The following is a 23,776-nucleotide window of genomic DNA, read 5'->3' on the forward strand; positions in this document are numbered from 1 at the left end:
TGTGTATATATATATATATATATATATATGAAAAAATGTATATATGTATACATTTTTTCATACATGTACGCATGTATACTGACAGGCTGGAATGCCCCACCTCCCCTCTGGCAGGGTGAGCTTTGCAAACAGGCAGAACTGAAGATTAATAGAGACATTCTAAGAATGGCAAGGGACTGCAGACAGAGGGTCTGAGAGCTGGTGAGCTACACTAGCAGATACAATCTTAAGAAGTGAGAGGATCGGTCTTGAGATCAGTCGACCGCTGGACCCGTTGTGACCCTTCCTACCCATCTGACTGCCTCATGACCAGAACAAGGAAAAGAACCCTGTCAGAGAATGGGGCTCATGGCACTGAAGACAGAACAACTTGTGTGGTTCCTCCACAGAGCAAAGTCACATTCACTGTCCCTGACACAAAGCAAAATGAGCTCTTATTCCCTCTGTGGCTAGTCTGTGTTCCCCACCACCTCTAATGACAGTGGGGAGGACTATTTTTATATAAGGACCATTTTCAGAAATGTGTTAGAAATGTGTTAGGCTGCTGTCTCATAAAACTTCAGATGTGGGGATGGTGGACAGAACTCTAGCTGCAGTCTCAGGCTGCATACCTAGAGCTTAGTGGCCTTCCAGCCCTGCCTGCTTTCTGAGCCATGTACCCCAGTATTGTTACTTTCCAGCTGGAGACTCCTTGTCCTGAAAATCCACAGCCCCAGTAACTAAGCATGAGGTCTTTAGGTGCCTTCTCTGTTCTTTGTTTCCTTTACTTGGAGGGTGCAGGGTTGCTCCTAGACTCTAGGAAATGCTTGCCTCTTTTCTCCCTCTATGCTTTGAACAAATGCTGGGCAATGGAACATCCTTCCTTCAGAGCAAAGGAGAGGATGAGAAACTGACCTGAGAATCTTCAAGGGCCCCTTTATTGAAACATGAAGTTCTTTCTTTCCTCAGATACCCAGAATGAATGCAGACTTCCAACTATGGTGGTTTCTTGAGCACAAGGAGCACCTCTGTTCAGAAGAACTCAGAACACACTTTCCAGGCTGCTGGCATCTGGGCACATCTGGTTTATTTTTCAGTGCTTTTTCTGACCCCTTATTCTTGAAGATGGCAGGGCAGGTCCAGTATTTGTGGATTTTACAAGCTCTATGACTTCTCTGACTCCCTTGAAGTGAGGCTCATTGGATGCATTAACAAATAGCACATAAACAACTCATCATAATCCTTCCCCATGCAGTGAAGAAAGTCTCCATTCAATATTTTATAATTTTCTAAGAGGAAAGAGGCTTGGAGCAGCTTTTTCTCATAGATTCTACCTCATTTTTCCCTACCCACCCATTCTTGCAATGGGCATTTCCCGTTGGCGCTTTTGTAAGTACTTGATCAGAATTGCCAATTCATGCTATCAACATTCTCCACTGACAGCACAACACCACCCATCCATCGGACCTTCTTTCTTTCCCTTCAGGGCTCATCTTTGAAGGAACCAATCACAAACCCATTAGATGCCCAACAAACAACATACAATGGTACCCAAGTCATTTTGACTTTCTCTAATATGCCTCAGTATCCTTACTACAAAACAAGATTAACCTAGACCAATATTTAATACCCTTCCAGCTCTGTAGTCTATGACTTTGAAATGTATTCAGGAAAGCATATGAGATGAGGAGATGGCTTAGTGTGTAAAGTGTTAGCCTCACAAGCATGTGGACCTGGGTTTGGATCCCCAGCATCTGTGTAAGGGGCACAGGGCATGTGCCTGTAATCCCAGTGCTGAGGGAGGCTAGGGTGTAGCTGGACTTTAGCTACTTTGTGGGTACTTCTTTCTTCCACTGTTCTCCACCCCTTTTCTTTTACCCTTTCAACCCCCTAACACTAGATAGGAGAGAAAAAAGGATAGAGGGGGAAGGGAGTGACATTGTCAGAATACTTCCTGCTGATTGAGTTCCTTGGGGCAAGTTTGATCTTTGCCATCAGGATATTTAATTTCTCCTGGTTGCTTCTTCTTTTGCACATGACTACTTAACAAATCATAACAAACAACAACCAATAGCAACCGACCACTAACCCGTCATACCCTGCCTCTCGAGGCTCTAGCATTTATATATTCTCTGAAAAGCTGCTAGAATTCCAAACATCACACAATCACAGAAAATATCTGCAGCTGGTAAAATCACACCCCTGCTAGAGCACGAGGCAAATCACTGACAGATGCTGTGGATAATCTGAAGCAGCTTCATATTCCATGTCTGGGATTTAAATGAAAACACATTACTATATTTCTCTCTCTGTCTCTCTGTCTCTCTCTGTCTCTCTGTCTCTCTCTGTCTCTGTCTCTCTGTCTCTCTCTCTCTCTCCCCTACCCCCCCCCTCTGTGTGTGTGTGTCTTTTAAAGAAGCCCAAATTCCAACACTGCCACTAATCTAGAGGGCAGAGACACGTGGATTCCTGGAGGTCACAGCAAGCCAGTCTAGTCAAACCAGCTGACTATCCAGGGCAGTTGTCTATCTAGAATGCTTTTCTAACACCTTGCTTGTGTGGCTCAGTGTGACCATCCTGTGGCTTTCTAAGACTTCTGCAGATTTGTACAATGACCACTAAAGGATACAGAGGGATGATATGTCATGTGTCCTAGCTGAAGAAAGTAAAAAAATCATGGGTCCAAAGAGGAGAGACAGATGTTCTTTAAACAGCATACATAATCCTTTGTGAGTCAGATAGGCAGGGCTAGCTGAGTCCTTATATTTTCTTACATCTCATGAACCTTCTTTTCTTTCTTATATTGAAATAAGTCATCCCCTTAGCAACATCTTTAAGGACGTGAAGCCCCATGCCTGCAGTAAATTGGCACACACACTGCGAATGGCATAGGAGGAGAGTTTAGCTGGGCATCAGACCACATGTATTCCCATTGCATTTGATGCCAAGCAATCCTTTATAGAAGATTGTCTGCCTGGTTCTGGGCTCCAGGAGCAGAGATGACCGTAGGACAAGCATCCAAACAGGAAAACATCCTGGTTATGGGGAGACTGCTGAAAACTAGTGTGCGCCAATTGACCTGTGATCTAAGCCAAAATTCTCCCATGCAAACTGTGGGACACTGTGCATTGCAAACTGTGACCCTGCAGGAAGTGAGTAACACATACAAAAGCTTCCCTGGCCTTCCTCCTACATCTCTAGCTGTTCCTTCTTGGTCTCCCTCCCTGGTCTTCCTCTCTCATCAATGGGCTCAGTCCTTAGAGCTCTGTCTTAGGATCTAAACCCTTTTAATCTCTCTCTCTCTCTCTCTCTCTCTACATCCTCTTTCTAGGTCTCAGTCTTAACAAAATCATGAAATTTGTATCTTCTGGACACACCCACTTCTGACCTCCAGTCACACTTGGTCCCCATACAACTGTCTTCTTGGCGTCCGAGTCCTCAAGCTCAAAGCACCCAAACTGAACCTATGGCCTGTTCCCCCTGTGCTCTCTCAAATACTTGTCCTCCCCACAGTGGCTTCATGGCCCTGTAGTCTCCATCCTTCCAAGTATTTGGGTGAGAAACCTGAGACTCATTCTCAGTATCTCCAACTCCCTGACCCCATAAAGACCAAAGGCTACTTTTGTGGTTCTCAAATAATCCTTGAATGTGTTCTCCCTGACTATCTCCATTGAATCTCACTCCATCAAACCACTGTCTTAGTACTCTAGAGAGCAGGTGCCTTTCCAGCCTTTGGTATGTCTTCCCATGTTCCAGCAGGTCAGTGACTTACTTCTGACCCAATACATCTCCTAAAAGGAGACCAGAGTAAACTTCAACAGGTCCTTTGTGATGTTATGTCACTCCTCACTTAAAACTTTCCCTGGGTCTCCATCACTTCTGAGATTGTATTTCAAATCCTTAGTGAGACACCTGATGGCCAGCTTGCTCCAGCCCTCACAGATGAAGCTCCCACCTACAGCTTGGCTTCCCTGACTGCTTTCCCTTTATCTAAAACAGTTCCTTCGACAGCCTCTTAAATCCAAGACACACACACACACACTTATGCTTGCCTGTTTTCTGCCCACTGTTGAAGCTCAGTTTAAATTCAGTTTCATCAAGGAATTCTTTCATGGCCACTCAGAAAAGGTTATTTAAGGATACTATTCAGTGCCCAGATGTCCTGTTTTAATCAGTCAGTAACTTTTAAATGTTCACTTCTGTGGGGAGTGGATGAAATCTTGAGTGAGCATGTGTACTGTTGACATGTACATGGCCATGTTAAGGACCTTGGGAAGGGCAACACTTTCCCTTGGTGAGGCCCAGAAGCATGGCAAAGCCTTTTTCTGATCCACGTACGAGTGTGTACAAAAGATTGAACAGTATATATGCAAAACCTAGTAGCCACAGCTTCCTCCTTCAGGACAAGCATGGGCCACCCAACACCAGCTTTTCCATATATGCGCCTGTTTCTTCATTTCCAAGTTGCTCCAGTCAGGTTTCCAGGACCAAACCAAGCAGGATGAGTCACACTTTTCCCCAGATCAATGCCCTCAACAGCTGATGCAGACAGCTAGGTGTGTTAACTGTTGTACCTCAAGATGCAAGACACACTTTGGTTCATTCAAGATTTTCAATAATTGATACCTAACTGAAAATGTAGGGAAAAGAAGAGAAGAAGATGCCAAGGGCTATCTGTGCTCCCGGAACCTACCTGTAGCTTCTCGTTCTCAATGTGGCAGGGATAGAGACGAGAGTGGAGAGACAAGGAAGGACCAGACAGGAAGAAGATGGGAGTATGAGTGAGGAAGGGAAGGGACTGGCAGTGCTACTCTGGGATGACTTCAAAACACGAACGACAGAATGTCAGCTTTTTAGGAAGTTGGTCAGAAAACCCAGGCACAGAAAGACAAACACCACATGTTCTCTCTCCCACGTGGGTCCTAGCTTCCAATTCTTATATATGTGCGTCAGTGTGGGAGTGAATGTGTATTGAGGTCAGGAAGCTAGAGGGAGCATGAGAGGAAGGGGAACAGAGGAGTGGGAGTTGGGCAGTAGAACAGCTTGTTGTGAAAATGAAGAGGTCAATATCGGGGTAGAAAGCTTTAAGGAGTGATGGGTCAGGGAGATGGAGCATGGGTGAAGGGGGGTCACCCTAAAATAAGGATGTATAAAAAAGCCACAAGGAAATCTGATTGTTTTGCAAGTTAATTAAAATACAAGAGTTAAGAATCAGATTGTGAACAGAGGTAAAACCATCCCCAGAAGACAGATTATTAAGTGGGATACCCTATACATTTATGATATATTGGGAAAATGTAGCATTGATCCCACGGTGTGAGCTGGGGCAGTTTGTTACAACGCTCACGACAGATTGTTGACTATTGTAGTAATTCAAAGTTTGTCAAGGAGGCCGCTGGGGTCCCTAGAAACAATGCAAACTCCTGCCACTGCTCTTGGTTGCTCACCAGAATTAGATGGTAAAACCTGTCATAGAAGATGCCACAGCTTTGATTGGAACTGAGCTGGAAGCCTTCTTCCTGGCTGGGTACTTTGTATAATGCTGAAAGCTGTTATGAGGGATGCTGAGAGAGAAAAACCATCAAAGCCCATAGCCAACTGTGAACCTTGCATGGGATACTACTGACTTGCCGGGCAAGATGTGCTCACTGGTACAACAGTGGCATAGCTTCCATGGAGGCAACCAAGCACTCTATGACTTCTCTGACTGGATTTGAGGGCATTTCTCGCCTCAGAGGGAACTGATGCCTAGTATTATAAATCTGGCAAAATAAATAAATAAATAAATAAATAAATAAATAAATAAATCTGGCAAAAAGTCTGTGGCTGGAGAGGTCATAGAGCCTAGCGAGGAAATGAATACTGTTTCCTCTTTGCTAAACCAACACATCAAGTTGCATTCAAAATATTTATGTCTACAGATTGGTCCTGCTCAAGTCTTTGGTCAGAAAACTTTCAGTCAGAAGCTGTGGGAGTTAGTTACTGCAGAGACTCATTACTGGTTGGTAGAGCTGAGTGGGCACACACCTCACTTCTACCAGGGAACACTGCAGAGGCAGGGCGAGCAAGAGGAAAGGAGGAGTGTTATGGACCAAGGTCCTCTGGCAAGCGATGCCCACTGTACTCATGAACTCACACTACCTGTGACTGCCTCCATAAGAGCCAAACAAGATTTAGCCCATAACACTCCATCCTAGAAATAGCTGCCCACAGGACCCCTTCAATTCAGACATTTATGATATATTGGGAAAATGTAGCATTGATCCCACGGTGTGAGCTAGGGGCAGTTTGTTACAACGCTCACGACAGATTGTTGACTATTGTAGTAATTCAAAGTTTCATGAGGCACACCCCTCTCTGAGGAGCCACTGGCAGTTAATGGTTGCCAGGGGGAGACATTTTCTTTGGTGGTGTAGTTGTCTACACTTCTGTAATGACCTCTCTCCTATGTCTGTGTAAGTAACCTGGGTTGACTCACCTGGGTCACCAAGCAAACAAAACAAAACCAAGACACAGAAGTAGAAGGTAGACTGGGAAGAGAAAAGGGATCGGGAGAGTAGAAGGGTACACAAGAGGGAATTGGGAGTGAATGTGATCAATATATCCATGTATGAAAATATCAAAATGCAACCCATTACTGCACATAATTAATCATATGCTAATTAAAGGAGGAAGTTGGTTTGTAACTTCTGGTCTTGTTTTATCTCTAAAAATGTCCTATATGGAGATATCGTTTAGAAAAAAGAAAAGTATGGAAAACTGGGTTAGGAGAGGAAAGGACACTAGTTTTGGTTGCACAAAGGCAAGGCAGCCAACTTTTCATGGACTCAGCTGCCTCATACACAAAGTGACAAAGCACAGAGACATGAGGTGCCCTCTGTCCAATCCCTCTAAGCCCCAGGCATGCACCAGGGCCATCTCTCCCAACCCCTTAACCAAGTCATCAAAGGTATATCTCTTCACATGGGTCACAACAAGGCACATCTGAATTCTTCACAGCCCACTGTGAAAATGTCACTGTCTGAGAAATGTCCTGTTTCACCGAGAAGCCTCTTTGAACCGGTTTCCTTGTGGGAGTAGGTGCCGTATGTGGGAATCGTGGGAAGCCCGGACATAGGGATAAGTAATCAAACTGATGTAGTGTGAGCAGTTCGGACTAGAATTTCAGTTAAGACGTTATTTTTCACATGGCACCAAATGTCTTTCCACCCAATAGAGCATAAACACCAGCACATCATCTTCTCCTGCCTCTCAGTGTCCCCTCAGTGTCCTCTGCTGGTCTTGTATTTTGGTAAGAAGAGATGAATCCGACATGCTTAATAGAAACAGGGAGAATGAGGACATAAACAAGTGAAATAAAATCACTGGACATCTCAGAGACTGTGGTCAGTGAAATAGCTGCCCACAGGACCCCTTCAACGCAGACATTTATGATACATTGGGAAAATGTACCATTGATCCCACGGTGTGAGCTAGGGGCAGTTTGTTACAACGCTCAAGACAGATTGTCGACTATTGTAGTAATTACAGTTTCAAAGATAAACCAAGGGTGGTCCACACCCATTGTAAAATGTATCCACAGAGCTGTTACTATAAATTTGATGGATTAATCAACGTGGTCATCCACAGCAGAAAAATACAAGCTAATGATTTTCCTCTGAGGGTATCTCTGTGAAATAGCACACGACTCAGAAGGATGATGGACGTATTCATTATTACAAGACAAAGTGAAAAAACTGAGATGTCTCTTTATTAATAGCATGTTCCAGAACAATGGTTGTATGGGCAATAAAAAAAAAACAAACAACCTCAGACATCCACGCTAACGTCCAATGACAGTTTTCAGATTACTTACATCAGTGTCGGGTCCCTTATCCGCACCTGGACAAGAGAAAGTGACGAACTCATGGCACCTCTTGTGAACCACAAAACAGCAAACTGAGGAGAGAACAGAAAAGGAAAATCAGAAGGGTTTATATTTATATACCATATGGCGAGAAGTCATTTTAGTTTCGATATAGACAGAATCTCACAGCAACACTAAGACATTCCATTCAAAGATTAGCAACAATTTATTTCAATTAAGCTTTGGATAATACCACAAAATGCTCAGGAAAACTAGGCCATGACTTCTCAACTCTAAAGCTGGGGGAGAGGAGATCCAAAGCTTATGAGAGTCTTCCTCAACGTCTAACCCAGGATTATAATTTCAACATTTTTCACTTTCTTATACCTTTGCACGTTTATACAGACACACATGCACATATATGTACACATGTGCATATGAATACAAACATTATACACCCACTGGAGGTAAAATAAAAATAACTAGAAAAGGAATAACTGATAATAAATAATCCAGAAGTATCCTGAGTATGAGTTAGAAGACCCAGGTTTAATCCCCAGCGCCCATGGCTCAGCTCACAAACCATCTGTGACTCCAATTCCAGAGGACCCGACACTCACTTTTAGCCTCCGTGGCCACTTACACACATGTGGTACATAGACACATGTGCAGGCAAAACATTGATACACATAAAATAAAAATAAATATTTTTTTAAAAAATACACTAATGCAATCTATAGGAAATACCCCTTTGAAAATCAGTTGGGTGTAATCTAACACTTCCTTGCCACTGTCTTTGACAGAGGCTGTGCTCAAGAACCTTTGCAAATCTAGCAAAATTATTAAGAGACTTTTCTAAGCCCAGTGCCAATTTGATAACTAACCCTGAAGATGGATCAATAGAATAATTTAATTATTAGAAATGAATATTTAATCCCCAAGCAGTCTTTCCGGATGGTGTAATACGGAGGATAGGAAAGTGATCTTAGTCCTTTCCTTTCTTCAGAGCTCAGAGCAGAGCTCACAAAGCACCCTCTACTGTCGCTCTGCTGGTGTAATGAGGATGTTAAAGAAGCGACTTGCTGCCTACCTCAAGTATGGAAGCCACAGGCTTCAGTACAACCTCAAGTACGGAAGTCACAGGCTTCAGTACAACCTCAAGTACGGAAGTCACAAGGCTTCAGTACACTTTACAGTTGGCATGTTTGTTCCCACCAAGACACACACTGATAAAATCTTTCGGCCATTTTAGCAGTACATGGAAAAGGGACCCCAGGAAAGTGACTGGGCAACAAAAATTTGTCCTCTGTAAGTAAGACTTATGCCATTATAAAAGGGGGCGTTCAAGGCAGGGGAGATGATTCAGAAGGTAGAAGTGCTTGCCTCAAAACCTGATGAGCTTGGTTTAGGTCTCAGAGATCCATGTGGTGGAAGATTCCAACTGACCCCAGCTAGATGCCCTCTTACTTCCAAATGCGCACCATGGAGTGCATACATGACCACACACACACACACACACACACACACACACACACAGATACAGATACACACACAGAGTAAGAAGGGCATGGCCCTAACCTTTCATCTCTTAGACTCTTCAAGACCCTCCCTCATGTAGCTCATTCTTTTCCTTCCCTCTGGAGCAAATGACCAAAAGGTGCTTGCTGGTCTAGTGCCATGACCGTGGGTTTTCAGCATCCAGAATAGTGAGTTATTTATATACTATCCAGTGTGTAGGGATTTTGTTACAGCAGCAGAAAGGAACTAAGAGACAGTGCAGAGAAGGTTAGAGCATTCTGGTACTTCGTTCATGCGCTCTTTTCTCTTTGTACCGAGATATAACACAACCTCCTGCATTTGCACTAGTCCTTGAAGGAGATGAGGAAGGGGGGGGGTCGTTTGGTGACAGAGGACCGCAGGTTTGCTAAATCCCCAGAGAATTCACATACTGAGCCAAATGCTAAGGATTCTTAGAGAGTCAGGAGTGGCTGGGAAGAAATTCAGAATCTTTTCCTGTCCCTTGGAAACCATGGAAAGGCCTTGAATAAAGAGGAACGTGTGTGAAGACAACATGTCAGAGGCACAAGCGTGGGCGTCAGAAAGAATCCAACATGATAGGTTGAGGGCTAAAGCCTAGTTAGGAGCCTCTTACGTAGTCTAGGTAGAAAAGCAACCACCAATCATTATTTAGACTGTGAAGATGAAGAAGAACAGCAGAAGAGTGACTGGACCTGCTGAGTGACCACAGGATACCATTTAAAAGGCAGCCTACTGTGAACAGGCATTTGTTCCATCCTTCCCTGTGTATTATCACAGTGAAGCGTCATAGCCACACTGTGCAATATGCCTCAGTGTCCTCAGCTCTAGGTGGAAAAACACTGTTAGGATGTATAGTCAGCTTTAAGCACGCAATGAATCTTCATGAATGGGAGAGAAAGGGAGGGGGAGAAAACCCTCAGGGACAGATGGAAAGACCGATGGACCAGGGAAGTTCTAGCCTAAGGTCACCCACCTACTACGTAGTGAAGCCAGGTTTCATGCTAAGGTTTGCTTAATGCCACAGCCTGCTTTACTCTCACAGTGTCATGTCCACTGTCAGCATCAGGAGCAATGGGACAAGAGAAGGGGACATGGGTCCTTGCTGCCACCTGTAGCAGCCTGGAGAGTTGTTTCAGAAATCACAGCTCAGGTAAGTCAGGATTCTTGACTTTGCACAGAAGAGAATATTAGGACAAACCAAGGCCATCCTGTTTGTTGAGATTTTTACACGGATTTGGCCTCAGAGGTTGATAAAGAGGCAACTCTTAAGAATGAGACCACACCGTGTGGGCTTCTCTGGAGAGAGCTGGAGGAGCTGAGTGTGGAACTCAATGTGCAGGCCATGCCGGTGTAATCAGAGGGCAGCGCTGAGCGCCTCTGGGTCTGGAGAGCACGTGGGTCCCTTCCATGTGCTTCTGTCACAGGCATCTTGATTGGAAATTCTCCAATGGTAGCAATGGGGAGACCCACATGAGTCTGCCCACCCCTCCACACCTGGCACAAAGGTTTGCTTTATTTATGAAAATTATCATAAGAATCGCTTACAAAAGGAAAAGGGTTGCAGGGCATTAGTGCCTCATTGTGATTTGTGATGAAGGTGAAGGCTTGCGGGTAAACAAAGCATTTTCATTTCTTAATTTGTTCCACCATTGAAATCTTCACTTTCCTTTCTGTGCCATCACCACACCCAGATGAGCACTGTTCACACATAGGTATCTAGCCTGGAAGAACGGCGTACCTTTGCTGACTGTCATCTCTACCTGCCAGCGCACTGCCACGAGCTGAAGTATTTCTATTACACACTTCGAGAAAATTCTTACTTCAAATACTTTCCTAAGAATCAAGCTCTCTTTGCCCTCTAAAATTGTCAGAGGCAGCAAGATCCTTACCTACACCCAAATGATTTCCTCCTGCCACCCTGCCTTAGCCGCTCTTGTCCCAAGATTTCTCACATGTACACTTTCCATTTCAACAAATGCCTCCAAGAGGAGGCAGACAGAAGGTTTCTAGGGTTCTTGTGGACGTATGAATTATCTGGGGCATAAAGCCCCATAAGCCTGCTTGCACTTTGAACACTCCATTGGTGGCATGTTTAAACTTAGCATGCACAATACCCTAAGTTCAAACCCATCACTGGGTATGGTGGTACTCACTTACAATCCCAGAATACAAGGGAGGGGGTGTAGAGGCAGGATCAGAAGTTCACTAGCATCCTTGACTATGTAGTGAATTGGAGGCCGATAAGGGGCTACAGGAGACTCTGTCTCAAAAAGACCAAGTAATGTGTGCTCTCCCAAAACAGAGCAAACAGTATGCCTGTGCCTTAGTAAAGACAGAAGCTCTGCTGTCCCCTCCTCTCACCATTACCATCATCTCTAGAAAGGGAACAAGAAGAAGAGCGGTGGGGCTGACTGGCTGGATACAACACTTGTCTGGGAAAAGCTGCCCTAGAAAATGTGTGCAGTGGTCAGACATTCCAAAACTCACAGATGGCTGCCCTGGACCTTTGCTTCCAAGCTGTAGACTAAATAGGTAACATGGTTTTTGCAAGGCAACATAATCTAAGTTTCAGAGATGCCACAGGACTGTTGCAGAGAGAAGAAACAGGAGCAGGCCTAGTAAATGTGCTGGGCTTACCTGAAGGTGGCCAGTGGAGATTTCCACTGGTTTAAAATTGAGAGCTACTATTTTATTTTAAAATCTAAAGGAATTCAAATGACTGTGTAACTCAGGGTAAGAAGAACTGGGAGAAGGTGAACTCTGGGGTACCTGTCACATGACACAATTTCAACAGCGACCTGACTTTGGCAGGCTGGTATCTTCAAGATTGCCACACTCAGCTTGAAGGAAGTGAAGATACAACCATGGCCAGTCTTTTACTGTAGAGATATGCTTTAAAGAAGAGTCATCCTGCCAGACTGCATACATGGGAGAGGGTGTGTGTGAGTGTGTTTGTGTGTGTGTGTGTGTGTGTGTGTGTGTGTGTGTGTGTGTGTCAGAGGGGACAGGCATGTGTTGGGAGTTGCACATATGTGTCCATGTGGAGGTCAGAGGTCACTGTCACTCTCTTTCACTCTCTGTCTTATAAGTTTTTCAGACAAGGTCTTTTGCTTATTCAGAAGCACATCAATTTGGCAAGACTAGCTGTTCTGTGAGCTCCGGGGATCCTGCTATCTTCCCAGCACTGAGATTACAGGAGCACACCACCACACCTGGCTTTTTATGGGTGGGCTTGGGTCCCAAGCTCAGACCCTCATGCTTGTCAGGCAAGCATTTTCCCTAAGGAGTCATCTCTTGTCTCCAGGAGTCAGCCTGCAGCCTAATGACAGTGATTCAGAGTAAATCTTCATTCTACCATTTCTGAGCACAAAGTGACTTTCCTGTAACCCTCTCTGTAGGTGTTTGTGCTTCCCAACAGAGATAGATGGCCCCAGAAGTGAGCCCACCACACTGTGCAAATGATGCCACACTAGCATAAGAAGGAATCCAGTCCACAGACCTGAAGAAGTGAGGCTCCTCTACATGACCTGCCTTTGCTATGGAGAATGCTTGACCTGGAGATCCCTGTCAATGGCTAACAGCACACAGTGTGGATAAACGGAAACTGAGGGGGATAGTCTCCATCTGCCAAAAGTACATTACAGAAACAGAACAAATACCAGTGGCCTAATTTTGGGTCAGAGACTCATGGTAAATATTCAGATAAAAAACCAAAGTGTGTTGCAAGAGTGTCATGCTGATATTAAAAGTGATTCTCAGTCATGTGTGTTTAGTTTAAGGAGATCAAAAACCAACCCAGGGCATATGGAAAGCCAAACAGAGTGAGAGAAACATTCCCTTCTGACACTGTTCCTCCAATGAATCTGGTAAAAATTAACTTGACTAGAGGAGTTTCGGTCCATTAGACACACACCAGGACATGTGAACTCTCTGTCTGTCAAAGCCATTTTCATGCACACGGCCATCTCAGGCCTCCTGGCTGGGGATAGTGTTTCCTAGACTCTGAGCAAATGGCAAGTCAAAGGCTTGCCCTTGCTCCACTAATGCAGAGAAATTTGCCTTAGAAAGAATATGGTGAGTGGATGGTACTGATACAGGAACGAGATGCTGCAGAGCCCTGCCTAGTCAACCCTGCATCCTCCTGAGTGAGGAGCCTCACCAACATAGTCACACACAGCCCACTGTCTGCAGCAGTGCTCCTGTGCCTGAGAGAACCGCTCAAACGAAAGTAACTGTTACCACCACTTCATAGACATTAGGAGAGACTAAAGAAACAGGTAAGGAGGGGAGGGGGGAGGAGAGGAGGGAGGAGAGGAGAGAGGAGGAAGGAGGGGAGGGGAAGAGGGAAGGAAAGGGAGGAGGGAGGGAATGAAGGAGGGGCTGAAGGTTCAGAATGGGACAAGAAGGAGGGAGAGGAAGAAGAGGAAAACTGACAGTTGCTGAAAAGAGCACAGAGAAGCAGGACCCATATCCACTACATATGGAAATGTAAAGTATTATAACTGCTCAGGAAAAGGTTTGGAGGTGCCCCAAAATTAAATGTAGAATTACCATATGACCCAGATATTACAATCCTAGATATAGCCTCAAAATAATTGAAAGGCAGAAGTCACCAGCATCCATCACTCCCTGACAAACGGTGGAGATGGTCCGGATGCCTAGCAGATGTAGCTGAGATGGAGTGGGGCAGCCTGGTGCTGTGCAGGCCTAGAGGGGAACGTAGTTCAGACACGTGTAACACAATGTGAGTCCGCTCATCAGAGACAGATGGAAAACACTGCCTAGCACACACGAGGCCCTGTGAAGGGAGGTTATGGGACAGGGAAGATAGATAGTTCAGGGGAAAGTGAGAACCAGAGTTACTAACCTAGCAGGGTGGGACATACCTCTAACACCAGTGCTGGGGGGTTAGAGACAGGTGAATCTCTGGGCTCCCTATCCAGCCAGAGTAGGAGAAGCCTCAGGTTTGGTGAAAGTCCGTCTCAATAATTAATAATATAGTATATGTTAAATAGTTAATGAATATATATTAAGTAGTAGTATAGACATCTGATGTCAACTCTCCTGAATGTGTGCACCTGAAAACACACACACTCACATGTGCACACACACACATACACACAAAATTCACACATATGCACACATACACACACATAAAAATTATACACATGCACAGACACTAAAAATTTATCCATACACACATACATATACAAAATACACACACAAAGATTACACACACACGCCGGGCGGTGGTGGCGCACGCCTTTAATCCCAGCACTTGGGAGGCAGAGGCAGGCGGATTTCTGAGTTCGAGGCCAGCCTGGTCTACAGAGTGAGTTCCAGGACAGCCAGGGCTTCACAGAGAAACCCTGTCTCGAAAAACCAAAAAAAAAAAAAAAAAAACAAACAAACAAGATTACACACACACACTCACACACACACACACACACACAGAGAGAGAGAGAGAGAGAGAGAGAGAGAGAGAGAGAGAGAAGTTTAACATGGATTTTACATTCTAGAAATGGACAGTGATGACTCCAGAACATTGTAAGATATATTAATGCCACTGAAGCACACATTCACGATAGTTTAAATGGAAAAATTCATATGATGTTTTAAACAATAATAAAGTATTTGACCAAGAGCAACACTTAAAAAATTACAAATAATAATTATTATGAGATAAGTGCCATAGGAAGTCATAGACAGTAAGAGACTTAGTCTTGAAGCCCCATTTTATGACATTTACATTCATAATTCTTAGAATCAAGAAAAAAATTCTCTTATTCTTTAAAATTTCCAATGAAACCAGTGCCCGAACCAAGTGGGGCCATGGGGACAGTCCAGAACTGAGTGGGGACAGACCAGAACCAAGCAGAGACATGGGGACAGACACATAACTGTAAGGGACAGCACGTGTTTCTCCAATGTTTCCAGTACACTGGTGATGGTAAAGCTCTGTGATAATGACAGAAATAAATACCTCCTAAGTGTGGCTTGGGCTCTTTTACCAAATAATTAACAACATTTGTCACTAGATCCATATGCATGACGGGATGTGTATATACTCACACTTGATACAGACTGTCATGGGGGCAGGTACATAATGTCATGGACTGTTCTGTATTTCTTCAAAAAATAATTTCCTTCCCTTTCAGTCTCCAGTCCAAATCATTGCAAATCCAGACAGTTCATTCATGTGAAATGGAATGACAATTATGAAATGACATAACAATTTCTTAGTATCTAAAATTAACGAAGGGAACCATGATGTAACCTACACTGGATGCCAACAGGAACCTGCTAACAAGAACCTACTAACCCGAAGAGTCCTGCTTCAGTCAGGTCAAAGGTCAAACCTCACTGCTTCTCTGACCTCACTGTGGTACAGGGCCTTGTGTGTGTGAGGCACGCACTCCAGTGCTGAGCTCTGCCCTCAGCCTTCTTTTACAATGTTTTAAAATTTATTTTTACTTATATGGGTGTTTTTGCCTGCATTAATGTATGTACCACATACGTGTAGGGCCCCTAGAGGCAAGAAGAGGGTGTCAAATGTCCTGGAGATGAAGTTGCGGATACTTGTGAGCCTTCATGTAGGTGCTGGGAACTGAACCCAGAAAGAACAGCCAATGTTCTTAACCACTGAGCCATCCCTGCACTGCCCACCGGCCATCTTTTTACTTCTTTTTATCCTTCTTCTTCCTCTTTTTTTTTTTTAAATTTGAGATCAGGTCTCACAAAGTTGACTAGCCTTGTCTCTCAAACTCAATGTACAGCTTGAGTAGGCCTTGAAGCTGCAATCAGCCTCCGAGCAGCTGAGACCACAGGTCTGCCCTACCAAGCCTGCCTGAACTCTTAAAAAAAAAAAATGGTTGCCATCATGTGATGATTTTAATTAAATTTTGCTGGAAGGGATTAATGAAAGGTAACGTCATATCAAAAATACAATGAAATGAAAGTCTCTAAGACACGGCATGCTTTCAGCTTCGTAGGGAAAGTAAGGGAAAATTGAACTTATATTTGCATTTTAAAAGAAAATTATCGGTTTCAGATTTGTAACAGCGAAAACAGTCTTCTCCTAGGATACACATTCAAGTTGTATGGAAACAAGTCCAATAGATGTTCTGTGCCACACAGAGTAAAGAATGCCACTCATCCGATGGCACGCTGGCTCTGTCCCTAAGCAGTCGTGCACACACCCCCAGATGTTTCCATAACTCCCCATACTCTCCTATATGAGATGCAACCATCTCTTCCTCCTCTAGAATTCCACTGAGCACTCCTGAGCGTCCTCTCTCTGCATTCCCCCCTTTGCGTGGGTCTACAGTATATTCTGAAGGATCCTTAGGGACGATGTACAGCATGAAAGACAGGATCCTGCCAACAGCTTCTCCAAAGTTACCGGCTCTGGCAACGGGGCAAATGGTGCAACCATCTCGCAGTCAAAGGGGAACCTTGGGCCAAGGCTGGGGCAAGAAAGGGCTGAGGAGATCTGAGAAGTCAGACGTCAGGATCTGCGGCCTTCAGTTTCACTCAGACTCTTGGTTGTGTCAAGCATTCAGCCCTGCTGCCATCAGCAGAATGTCATCTGTTTCACACATTCTATGAAATCATATAGTTTGGGATCTTGGAGAACAAGGCTACATCGTGCATGTTACTATGGCTGCTGCCACTTTGAATTACATTCTCTGCACTCAGAATGCTTCTTGGTAAAAGGATTGATCTCTGGGCGGCTGTGGAGTGTGGATGCAGGGGATCAAACAGATGCGGAGAGCAGACTTGGAATTAGGGACTTAGCTAAGTATTATACAGGCTGAGGAAGAAAAATCCCCTGTGTGGCATAGGCCTGGGTTCTGTCCTAGACAGGCTGGGTGGGTTTTGCTTCATGACCACCCAGACAGACAATCAGGCTAGTGGATCCAGCACTGAAGTCAGAGGCCTCGAGGTGTGCAGTACAAACTTTCTAACAAGGCATCTACAGAGCAAGAAGAATCCTAAGGAGCCAAAGGGGTGCCAGGAACACTCTCACGTGGTTGGTGGTGGAAAGGGTGAGGTGATCTAGGAGCTGGCAGAAAAGTAAGGAGAAAGCCAGGGAAGAGACCTGGCTGAAGACTGGGGGTGCAGGCCTGTGGTCCTAGCTGCTCAGAAGAATCACAAGTTTAAGGCCTGAGCCATGTAAGGGTCAAGCAGAGTAACTTAGCAAGGACCTGTCTTGAAGTGAAAAAAAAAAAATTAAAAGGGCCAGTGCTAGAAAATTTTATAGCATTCAGAAGATCATTGGTTCAATTCCCTAGCATTTTGCGTGTGTGTGTGTGTGTGTGTGTGTGTGTGTGTGTTTGTGCTCGCAAGCATGTGTGTGTGTGGGGGGGAATTTCTTGCTCCCTTTTAACCCCCCTCCTTTAATGAGCTGCAGTGTTAAAAGCCAGATATATGTTTAAGACTAACAGAAGCAGTTTAACCTTCCCCCCCTTCAACGCCATTGCGGTGAGACAGGGTAGTCTGCCGTTCTCTGTCTTTAAAATTTACACAAGTAAAATAATATGTTATCTGCGATTCTTTCTAACCTTCTCAGCAGAGGGGGGAACAGGAGACGCAGGAAGAAAGATGAATGATGTGTAAAAGCTGGTGATTCCTGAGGCTGCAAGACGGATACATAGTCTTTATGGCATTATTCTCTACTTTTGTGGTTTTCTGAAAATATAAATAATTAAGAGCTGAAAACATAAATTTGAGATCTTGCAGACATGGCCAACTTTTACTTCTCTACAACTCAAAAGGCAGTGAGATCTTATCTGGAGATGAGTTGAGGCAGACATAATTAATTAGATGACTCTGTATTGACGTAGGTCAAGTTCCTAACCAAGTGTGACTGGTATCCTTACAAAAAGACGGCGTATGTGGGATACACAGGAAGAGTTCACGTGAAGATGGAGACTGTCTAGGTTATGTGTCTATAATGCCAGAAGTTGCCACCAGCCACCAGAAGCTAGGGGTGAGTCACAGAATAGATTCCCTGTCACAGTTCTTCAAAGAGGCCAACCTTACCAACAGCCAGCCTTTAGAATCCAAGGGCAACTTCTGTTCTGTAAGCTATTTCGTATACGGTAATTTATTATGGCAGCCCTAGAAAATTCATACACTTACCAGGAAAGTTTCTAGAAAGTAAAGCTCTCAAGAAGAAGAAATGAAATGATTTAAATAAGAACAAGGTGCTGGTGATTCAAGACACTCCTCCCTAACAGCTTCATGAGACAGCACATCTGTGTCTATCAAATTTACCTAACTCACCATTAGGCACATTAAGTCAAAAGCTACAATGAGTTATTGCTAGACAAATGAATTAGGGTTGTGCTAATATATCCATGGGGGAAGTATCCCAAGACCACAGCTGCCTGTGAGCAAAAAGGTGACTCAGACCTGAACTGCTAATGGGAAACAGAAATTGTGAACTTCAGAAATATCTGGGACGTTTCCTTAGACTCCCTCGGTCATGATTATGAATGGCTTTAATAAAGCTGGAATTTCTAAAGGGTTTAGCACCAACGTGTAATCAGAAGTCCACATTAAAATCGTTAGCTTCCTTCTACACAGCGTATCAGCTGGAATCTGCAGCCATAACCACACAGTGATTACATTTGGGAAAACACTTATGTCCTCAGCAGGACAGAAGAATGTGGCTTCCACACAAGTTTACAACTCAGAGAACACACTAGCATTGTACAAGGGACCCAAGCGCCCTGGAGAGTGACCTGCAGCTTTTACCTTCCAAAAGGATGTTGCTAATTTAAAAGCATTAAATGCTGGTAGCTAATCTGAGAGTTGAAGAGTCAGGAGATTTCATGGATGAATGTGCGTTAAGGCTGAAGCTATGGAGGTCTCTGTGGTCTTAGACAAGGGAGGGTGAGTAGATACAGTTATGGCTACGGCTCCTTCCACCTCTGTCCTCATTTGGTCCCAGGCCACAGTTTTATGTTTAAGTTAAAATAGACTGCATTGTTTTAAAATCATTTTATCCATGTGTGTTGTCATGCCACTGCATGGGTGTGAAGGTCAAAGGGCAACTTTATGGTTCACTCCTTCCAACCTGGGCTCCAGGGATTGACCTCTGGCTGTCAGGCTTGTAGGGCAATAGTCTTACCCACTGAGCCGTCTTGCTAGCCCTTTAAGTCGGTTGTGATTGGATAGCAGTCTCAGAGCAAGCCAACATTCTCTGTTCATACCATAAGGCACAGTAAGCAGTCCACTTGGCAACAGGCTCGAGGTCAGGAAGAGGCCACACCCTCTGTTGTTCTGCTCCTTGTAATTCCATAAGTGTACCTGTGTCTGTGTGTTACTTAGCAGATGGCTGGGAAGCATGGCATAACACTTGCACTGCTTAGAAGAGAGGATGGAAATCTTGAGTGTGTTCTCTAGAAGGTGTAGGTGGAGATGAGAAGCCCCCAGGTGCCATGCTTGGGGACTGAGAAAAATAACCATCAAAGGGCAGAGATGGGCCTCAGGGGGAAGCTAACATAGAGCCATCCCTGAGTCAGGGGCAGACTGGTGCTAGGGTTGAGCAAAGACTAAAGACCCAGAGACACCTCTCCTCCCAGCTGGGACGCCCAGCTGACAGAGTCTGGCAGCAGCATTTATGCAAAATGATGAAAAGAGACTTAAGCTGCCTCATACAAATTGTGCAGGCAGGTAGTCAAAGGCAAACACCGGGGCTGACGGAAGGAACATGACTCCCATTCAGAGAAAATGTTACTTTTTGATTCTGGATCACAGAAGGAAATGACAAGGCTATCCCAGGCATTTTAGGAAACGCTATTTTTATGAAATGTACCTAGTATTCATTCATTCATTCATTCATTCATCTATCCATTCACTCATTCATTTAGTCATTTGCTATACAAATACAAAGCTCCTGTGAGCTACTTAGGGAGACGATATTCTATAGTGTTCCATATTTAACTTTCTGGTTTGGCTTTGACTGCAGTCAGCGTTTCAAGGAGGGAAGAGACCCTCTCAGAACTGACAGAAGGATGTCAGGGTGTAGCTTGAAATCCAGGGCATACTGAGAGCAACCAGGGCAGGACATTACTTCTGAAATTAGAGGCCACAGCCAGCCAGTGGTAATTTTTAATTCTTAGAGATAAGTACATGCAGGAACTTTCCATAAATAAGCGCTTTCATTTTCCCGGAGATTACACTGAGCTTCTGTGACAAAGGCTGCTCCTGTTGTTATGCAAATTTTTACCCATGTAGCATATTCCCCTCTGCTTATCCCAGCTAACAATTCAAAAGAGAAGCCATAATACGCTAATTACCTCTCTTTTATCAAGAATGTTGGAAACTAAGAAAACATCAGGGACAGAGAACAGCACATAATTACAAAGGAGGGGGCCAGAAGCCTCCAGCAAGGAAATTTGAAGATATCCAAGGGACTCCAAAGCCACAGGTGACTGTGTTGAATAACTTGGAAGGGAACATTTTCTTTCGCACAAATAAGGACGTTAAGGCAACCAGGGTGGCAGAAAAGCCAAAGGAAATTAGCAAATGAAAAGAAAAAATACTCAATTTTACCAGACAAATACATCAAATATACTACATCCCACAAAACACACATGCCAAGAGGCATGAGGCCAAGCAAATGTTAAAATAAATACAGAGAACTGTTACTCAGAATTTTAAATTCAAAATGTCTGGAGTTTGGGTTTGTTCTTTTTATTTTTACTTTCTTTTTTAATGTGTATGGGTGTTTTGCCTGCATGCATGTCTGTGTGCCATATGGAACACAGTACAAGAAAGGGGCACTGGATCCCCTGGAACGGGGAGTTACGGATGGTTGTGAGCAGCCATGTGTGTGCTGGGAATTGAACCTGAGTCCTCTGGAAGATCAGGCAATGGTCTTACCTGCTGAGCCATCTCTCCAGCACTTCAAGTGCTTCTTATGCTATACTATCACGTGATGCTTCAAAATGCTCGAAACTGTTTTCTGATGTTAACATACGTCCCTGTTGTTTCTGCAGGAGGGCAAATCTCTCCAGCAACTGACACACTTTTTATGGGGTATCTTTAGGCTGGTGTTTACTCTTTTCTGTTTGATCTGTTTTTTTCCCCTAACATTCATGAATTATTTGGCAAAAATATCATAACTTTAAACGATGCTCCCAGCAATGCCAGGCACTACAAGATCCCATAGTGCTTTGCAAACCGTCAGAGTGGAGTGTTGTGCACAGAACTAGACTTGCTTTGGGATGTAAGTCTGCCAGATATTTATCTAACGTTGGTTTCCACTTAGCTACAGAGTCTACAGAGAAGTTAGAAAACATAACTCAGGAACTTCCAAATAGTTGGCCCCAACATGAACAACAACACAGAGCATAGGAGAACGAAAACCTGGGTTCTATCTAAACGTTGTCAGCGTAACACTGCTGGGAGACCATGCTCCTCTTGCACATGTACCAATGAACTCAAAGTAAACGAAGATAGATTTGTGTAAAGATCAGTGCATGCAGGTATTTATGAAAAGTCAGAAACTGATTGAGTTTGGAAATTTGAGTTAGTGCATATCCATTAGAAGAACTAAAATGTAGGTAAACATCTAGGGTGCACTATTATGGCGGGGGAGGTTGGAACAAAGTAGACTGGAGTTGGTTTTAAAATGATACTTTGGCATACAAGCAAAATGCTAGTTGTAATTAGCTTTGCTTTGAAAGGTGATATTGTTACTATATAATTTTCAAACAAATTCCAAATGAAAGATTTGGAAGTATTCAATTCCTGAAGGAGGAATCCGGCTAATACTGATTCAAGCAAGAATAAAAGTCCAACAAGAGCGGCACTGAAAGAAGTCTGCTGAATGAGAGGACGGAGAGACTCCAGCTTCTCCTCAATGGGAGGATGGAGAGACTGCAGGGTCTGCTGAATGAGGAGACAGAGTGACTACAGGGTCTGCTGAATGAGAGGATGGAGAGACTACAGGGTCTGCTGAATGAGGAGAAGGAACAACAGCTGATGCACTCCTTTGCAGGTGATGGTTGTACAACACCGAGGACCACTGCGCACATCCTTTCCACATGAGTGAACTACTCACTATGTGGAGTAACTACTCACTATATTTCAAAGTTGCTATTGTCGATAAGCTAAAACCAGTGCTGGAGATAGAGATCAGTGGTAGTAAAGGGCTTCCCTACCATGAACCAGGCCCTAGGTTCAATTCTCAGCACTGCCCAAAATAAAATGAACAGAGAGACTAAAACAAAACAAAACAAAACAAAACAAGAGACAGCCCTAAACAATAAAATAATCATGAACAGGCTCACTAACCACGCTCCCGGTGATTGAAATGACTGGAGGGCAACCCCTTATGTTTTGTCTCCATATTTTAGATAACTTTTATTAGTTATTAAAATGGAATATTATCCATTTTGAGTTCTTTGTAGGGTGGTGGTATGGCTGCTGGCTAACCTTCTTGCTGTAGTATGGATCTCTTACATGGCTCTATCTCTGGGTACCAGGAGTATGTCCCCAGATAGCTTTGGCTGTGCTACCTGCTGGGCACAGCAGGCTATAGGGCTTTTGTCCCCATCTAAGGACCTGGCCTTGTGTATGCCAAGCTCACAAACTTACTCCTCTCAGCTCAGCCATGGAAATGAGATGCACCAAGCCTGCTGGGTCCAGCAGACCCTATGTGGAATGGCATTAAATCCCAGCTTCTCCTAGGACACAGCAGGCACACAAACAGGCTGAGTGTCCTTCATCCAAAACACTTGAGATCAAAAGTGTTTTGGAGTTCTGATTATATTTTTAATTTGAGAATATTTGCATATCTGTAAGTTTTCTTGGAGACAGAGCTGTATCTATGAAATTCAATTTTCATGTACACCTGACGTACTTGTCTGAAGACAAGTTTATTCAACATTTTGATACTTTTATACATCAAACAAATTTCACGGTGTGTGATTTTCCATTTGTGGGACAGATCAATGTTCAAAAAGCTTCAGATTTGGGGATGTTTTCAGAATTTTACTTTTCAGAATTTTAATTTTCAGATTAGAAAAGTAAGCCAGACTTCCTTCCCCCTTCTTTTAGATCAGAACAAGTGGGTTATTTCTAAGTATAGATCCCTGCATGGGGCTCCCAAATAATTGGTAACTAGGGACTAGACTACATGAAAGATATATAGGATGGTTTTAGTGAAAATCCAAGGACAGACAGACAGCATTCAAAGAATGCTGGCCGGAACAAGGCTTCTGCATACAGCCCATGTAGGCAGATGGGGCAGGATACTTTGCCTTGCTCTCTTACACAGACAGAAAACATGCAGTGGAATCCTGCTGACACCTCTCCTGGACAGAGAGGCAAAGATGGAGTGAGAAAGCCATCCCCGCTTACTACCTCCTCTCCAGGCTCCCATTTGCCAAAGGC

At 44.0% G+C, this 23,776-nt stretch overlaps 1 protein-coding gene across 1 annotated transcript in view; it reads right to left on the bottom strand.

The window, feature by feature from the left end:
* The window catches only part of Prkca (protein kinase C alpha), a 406,878-nt gene that overhangs the window by 243,739 nt on the left and 139,363 nt on the right, over positions 1-23,776 (bottom strand). The window contains exon 3 of the mRNA XM_028761244.1: positions 7,835-7,917. Coding sequence (XP_028617077.1) covers positions 7,835-7,917 — 83 coding nt within the window. The remainder of the gene's footprint in view (positions 1-7,834; positions 7,918-23,776) is intronic.

The sequence above is a fragment of the Grammomys surdaster genome, unplaced genomic scaffold, assembly GCF_004785775.1.
Source record: "Grammomys surdaster isolate TR1022 unplaced genomic scaffold, NIH_TR_1.0 126906, whole genome shotgun sequence".
NCBI classification, from domain to species: domain Eukaryota; kingdom Metazoa; phylum Chordata; class Mammalia; order Rodentia; family Muridae; genus Grammomys; species Grammomys surdaster.